The 6,313-nt window shown below is 36.8% G+C and overlaps 1 protein-coding gene across 1 annotated transcript in view; it reads right to left on the reverse strand.

Moving 5' to 3' along the window:
• Positions 1-395: 395 nt before the first annotated feature.
• Positions 396-6,313, reverse strand: part of LOC107564417 (sodium/bile acid cotransporter 7) — a 7,990-nt gene continuing 2,072 nt past the window's right edge. Inside the window, exons 4-11 of the mRNA XM_016249510.1 lie at positions 4,940-4,978; positions 4,783-4,818; positions 4,562-4,645; positions 4,008-4,173; positions 3,463-3,514; positions 3,173-3,246; positions 2,935-3,080; positions 396-943 (exon numbers count right to left, since the gene is read on the reverse strand). Coding sequence (XP_016104996.1) covers positions 926-943; positions 2,935-3,080; positions 3,173-3,246; positions 3,463-3,514; positions 4,008-4,173; positions 4,562-4,645; positions 4,783-4,818; positions 4,940-4,978 — 615 coding nt within the window. The 3' untranslated portion in view covers positions 396-925. The remainder of the gene's footprint in view (positions 944-2,934; positions 3,081-3,172; positions 3,247-3,462; positions 3,515-4,007; positions 4,174-4,561; positions 4,646-4,782; positions 4,819-4,939; positions 4,979-6,313) is intronic.

The raw sequence follows: 6,313 nt of genomic DNA on the forward strand, positions 1-6,313 counted from the left end.
ATTTCACATACAACAAAAAAACAACAGTATGGAAGTAAATCTAAACACAGCCACTGCATTAAACCTCTTTAGACTTTAAGACAAAGCAGAAAGTGCTTTTGCCTTGTGTTTAACAACTACAAAAGATGTATTTCAGTCTGAATACTAGTTTAAAAGCTCAGTTTAAACCAGATAGATTAGATACAAAAGAAAGTTTGAACACAATAACATCTACTGAAGGTAAATCAGGGTTTAACTAAATATTCAATCTGTATCTGATTTGAAAAAATGAAAATAATGATTAAAAATAAATGTAATAAATCCAGATTTATTAAGTCGCATACTTGTTTTGTTGTCATTTTTTTTGCATGACAAAACGTGAAATAGTTTGCACACAAACCCTCATTTAGACAGTATTTATGACAATCTTTATTGTCTTCAGTAACATAACATGTCAAATGGTGTCGCCGTCACTACAGCTGACCTTTTACTGCATCAAAATAACTGAACAATGAGTCAGTAATACTCTCATCATTAGGTAAATGTGAAGGATGTTAGCAGTGCAATTTCACTTTAGTTTTTACTGCTGTAAAATTCCCCAAAGCCCATTGAACACACATGAACACACAAGACTTTGGAGTTCTTCCTGGATGTCTAAAAAACAAAAATAAATCCATTTGACAAAGTCTGAGTGCCGTTGAAATAAGAAAAGATTTTACACTTCATATAAAAATATACATTCATGTATCTGTTTAAAAAAGCTGATGGAATCGTCTGTAGTTCCTGTACTGAGGCCGGTGGCTGTCTGAGGTCCCGCGGGTCGCGTTAAGGCACTTGATCTCACGTAAACATCCGCCTGACCGGCATCTTGTCTGGTTTGGTCTCGTTAATTCTGGTCTGGTTTGGCTCAGCCAAGTGTTTCACAGCTTCCAATCGACAGTGTAGTTCATATGGGTGTTAGTGTCTGTAAAGGAAGTCAATTAAAGTGTTAAAGGGGTCATATGATGCGATTTCAAGTTTTCCTTTCTCTTTGGAGTGTTACAAGCTGATTGTGCATAGATAAGATCCCTGAAGTTGCAAAGACTAAAGTCTCAAAACCAAAGAGATATTCTTTATCAAAGTTAAGACTCTGCCACGCCCCCCTAAAACACCTCGTTCTAACACGTCCCCATATATCTACCTCACTATGTGGAAATATTAGCATAATGCCGGCCAAATGTTCACGCAAAGAAAGAAGGCGTGGTTTCAGTAACCGCAGTTAGTGTTGAAGCAGCATGTCAGGGAGACGCTGTGTGTTTCTAGGTGAAAGCAAAAGCACTTTATTTGGCCTTCCGAAAGTAGATGCATTTAGGAATTTAAGATTACTTTCAACAGAACAGCAATGCATTTTATGGATGACCGTTTCGTGAACCTAGGAGAGGAGGTCATTCTTTGCTTTGTTATGACAATCTATTGCTATGACAATCTGGTGCTTCTGAATCAGCTACTGTTTTGTTATTAGTTTAAGTATTTGCTATTGACTGCTCAAATGCAGAGTTTTGCGCATTGGGTGTGTGTGCACGCGTGTGTGTGTGAGAGAGAGAGTGAGAGAAAGCGCGCGAGAGAGAGAGAGAGCGAGAGAGAGAGAGAGAGCGAGAGAGAGAGAGCGCGAGGGGGGGGGGTCACATCACAGTGGAGTCAGCTGTCTTAACCGTGGCTTGTGTACTGCAAACACATACCAGCTTCATCACTGTGTCTGTCACACGACTCTGTTCCCCTTTCGGGCTTTGTCGTTACATTTATTTTGAAAGCTGAAGCGATTATGGTAAGGGGCGTTACATTTCCGACGAGTGCTTGCGGTGTTCGGCCAATCACAATGCACTGGGTCAGCTGGCCAATCAGAGCAGACTGCGCTTGTCGGAAGGAGGGGCTTTGTAGAAAACGAAGCGTTTGAGAGAGGTGGGGCATAGAGGACCTACAATAATGTACAGTATTTGAAAAAGAATGTGTTTTTTGAACATTAAAGCATGTCAACATATTCTGTTACACCAAATACACAAAATAATGATCTTTAAAAAAGCATCATATGACCCCTTTAAAACAGACCCAAATTAACTTTGATCCAGCATACTGTAGCACAGGAATGTCTCGTCTGACATTTCAACATCTTGTGAAACAGATTTTAAGTTTTTAAAAGAAATCGAATCTGATATGCACATCAGAGTTGTGAGCACAAATTAACAAAATTAAAATGGAATATGTTGTGTTTTATGCCCATTTGTAATGTTCAACCTCATTCACATTTAGTGTTTTTTTTCCTCGCAGATTCACAAAATAATAATTTAAGATGAATTAGTGATCAGCATCCAGTTTTTTTAAAGTCAAGGTTTCCTATCTTGGGTTCATAAGTTGATGAAAATCAAACAATTAAATAAATATAAAATATAAATAAAACTTGATTTTATGTATATGAATTAATGAAAAATTATATTTAGTTAATAATTTATTCATTATTATAAATGATTAATTAAAACAAAATAAAACACTAAAAAATATGAACATTTTTATTTGTTTACCTGCGAGTTGTGACTATAAATCGACAACAGAGAACTACAAACATGCAAATGTGTTGTTAAAATCTCAGGTTTACTTTAAAAACCTATTTTAGGTCCAAGGGGTTAGGCTGACAAAATACAGAAAATAGTGAACTTAAAAAAATATTACATATTTAAATGGAAGAGTTTTTTTTCCTATATGTAAAAATACTACAAAATACAAAATTTAAAAAAATAGTAAATTAAAGCTGGAAAAAGAATGAACTTTTTCACAAAAACATCTTTACATCTCACAATTGTAGGATTATTTCTTATCATTGCAACTTTATATTTCACAGAAAGTCCTGTTTACATTTTCTCACACTTACAGCCTTTTTATATAAACTTCCATAGGTTTTGGTCAAATCGGTGTGTGCTTTACCTTCTGTCTGCCGCTCATCCATGTTTTAATGGAGGGCAGTAAGATGCTTCCCAGCAGGATCTGAGCGGGATGATAGATCAACAGAGGCACTGATATCAGAGACAGATGCTCATAACCCTCAAACACGATCTTCAGCATGGGAATACCTACACAAACACACAGCAAACATGAGTTTTCAGCTAGAGAAGGTAGGAAACCATTCATATTTGCTTTACTCAGACAGACGTGTGTGTTTTACCTAAAGTGAGGGATTTATGAGTCGCACAAAACATGATGGCAACCGAATCAGCTGAAGTGAAACCAGAGGATTTCCTGAAAACATCACATACATATAAACAGATGAACACACGTTATGTGGTCTATCACACATCAAAGTCAGTAAGTCAGGTTTAGTCAATCAAATGAAAGTATAACCCCAAAAACAAACAGCTTAATAATCATTCTGAATAATGTCTAAACCACGGAACGTCACAGAAAGACCCACGATGACAGAAAACAAAAGTGTTTCTGTGAAAGCATGTTTCTCACCTTGTAGACATGAAAAATATCAGGGCCATGAAGCTCAACTGAATGGAAAATACTGAAAAATGGGCGGAAAAACGAACAATATTAATGATATACCTTCATAGGCTTACGGTAAAAAGGTGACCCTGGACCACAAATTTATTTATTTTTTGATCATCTGAAAGCTGAATAAATAAGCTTTGCATTGGTTTGTTAGGATAGGAAAATATTTGGCTGAGATGCAACTCTTTGAAAATCTGGAATCTGAGGGTGCAAAAAAATAAAAATATTGAGAAAAACACATTTAAAATAGTTCAAATTAAGTTCTTAGCAATGCATATTACTAATCAAAAATTACATTTTAATATTAAGGTAGGAAATTTACAAAATATGTTCATGGAACATGATCTTTACTCAATATACTAATGATTTTTGGCATAAAAGAAAAATCAATAATTTTGACCCATACAATGTATTTTTGGCTATTGCTACAAATATACCCCAGCGACTTAACACTGCTTTTGTGCTCCAGGGTCACATTTGTTTATTGCACTGAAAACAAAACTCACTGATGAAGATGACGATAAGCAGGCTCAGATGGTCCAGCTCTATGTTGGGGTTGGAGAAGGTGTCGCAGAAGGTGGTGTAGATGATCATGAGCAGAACAACGCTGCTCACCGTCCCGAACGGAGGCTTCCGGCGGTCCAGACACTCTCTCAGGAACCTCCTGCACACCTACATGCACAAAACATTCTCAATCATAGCAGTGTCTTCCTGTTAACTTCACTTCTGCTGTTAAATAATTTAGGACAGAAACATTAACGCTCCTACTCCTTCCTCTTACAGGCACTATTTGTCATTTTTAGCATGTGAAATGAGATTCTGTCCATTCATGAATTGATTTTCCTCAAAAGGCAGATTTTAGATTTTACTATTGCACTTTATTTATTGCTTGTCTGTGTCATAGATTAGTCAAAGTCAACTTGGTAAAACAAAACATGATCTTAATTAAGAATTAGAAGTGATTTTACTACTCTTTTGTTGGCATTTGATAGGCTGTGTGAAATAATGAGCATCAAAACACATTTAGAGCACAATTTACTAAAACAACTCCCTCCCTCACCTGTCCAACTATGAGTGGGACAACCACCGTCATGAAGAGCTGCGAGAAGATGGAGGAGAACGGGACAGAAGACGAGGAGCCCAGCTATAAACATGCACAAAAAAAGATAGGCTCAATATATTATAGATCAAAACCTAAACAGAACACCCCCACACAACATGCTTATTGTTCAGTACATTCACAATGAACAGAAATAACAAATAAAGAGGAGTTATACTCACAAACACCAGCAGCAGAAAAGGAGTGAACACAATCCCCTGTAGACAGGACAGAGAAATGGAACTCTTTCACATTATGCTTTTATTTCTTTGTTTGTTTGCTTGTCTATTTGTTGCTTTTCTCCTCTCTTTTTTTATCTCTCTGTATTATCAGACTTACCAGAAAACTCCCAAATGCAGAATTGAAAATGGCTGCAGCCTGTAAAGAAAAAAAAAACATTATATACATTAAATACATAAACATTAAAAAAATGTTTATCTACTATGTGCACAAAATATTGTGACTGCCTGGTTGCAAAGTTATGATTTGTAGAACAATGTGAGATTATAACAGTATTGTAACAGTTTTGCGGTGGTCTATTAGTAAAGTTCTGATGAAATACATTGGTAAAGATGTGATAGTTGTGATCGAGTGTTTCTGAAACGTTGATACCCTTATGGTGAAATATTTGTAAAGTTGTGATTCCTGTGATAGAAGTTGTATGTAAAACTGTGATGTGTTTGTAAAGTTGTGACTGTTGTGATTGAGTGTTTTTTTTGTGACGGGCATAAGCTTGTAAAACTGTAATCATTGTGATGAAAGGCATTTGTAAATTCTATGGTTTTATTTATTTTGTATACCAAATGTTGTGATCGTTCTGTTGGAAAGTTATGATTTCTATAACAAAGCGTGATAAAGTTGTTACCCACATGGAGGAATGCATTTGTAAAGTTGTGATTGCTGTGAAGAAGTGTGTTTTTAAAGTGGCAAAGGGTGCAAGCTTGTGAAGATATAATAACTGTAATGAAATGCATTTGTAAAGTTGTGATTCAGCGTTTTTGTAAAGTTGTAACCAATATGAAGGAATGTATTTGTAAAGTTGTGATTGTTGTGATGGGATGTGTTTGTAAAATTGTGATGAATGTATTTGTAAAGTTGTGATAGTTGTGATTGTGTAAAGTTGTTACTCATATGAGGAATGTATCTGTAAAGATGTGATTGCTGTGAAGAATGAGTTTGTAAAGTTGCTGTTATGATGGGTGAAAGCTTGTGATGATGTGACCATTGTTATGAAAGATTTGAATTTGCAAATAATAATAATAATAATTCATTACATTTATATAGCGCTTTTATAGGCACTCAAAGCGCTTTACATTGTCAGGGGGTATCTCCTCATCCACCACCAGTGTGCAGCATCCATCTGGATGATGCGACGGCAGCCATAGTGCGCCAGAACGCCCACCACACACCAGCTTATTGGTGGAGAGGAGACAGAGTGATGAAGCCAATCAGCAGATATGGGGATTGTTAGGAGGCCATGATGGTCAGAGGCCAATGGGCAAATTTGGCCAGGATGCCGAGGTCACACCTATACTCTTTTCAAAAGACATCCTGGGATTTTTAATGACCACAGAGAGTCAGGACCTCGGTTTAACGTCTCATCTGAAGGACGGTGCTTGTTGACAGCATAGTGTCCCCGTCACTGCACTGGGGCGTTAGGACCCACACAGACCACAAGGTGAGCACCCCCTGCTGGCCTCACTAACACCTCTT

This window comes from Sinocyclocheilus grahami, unplaced genomic scaffold (assembly GCF_001515645.1).
Source record: "Sinocyclocheilus grahami isolate Dianchi unplaced genomic scaffold, SAMN03320097.WGS_v1.1 scaffold932.1, whole genome shotgun sequence".
NCBI classification, from domain to species: Eukaryota; Metazoa; Chordata; class Actinopteri; order Cypriniformes; family Cyprinidae; genus Sinocyclocheilus; species Sinocyclocheilus grahami.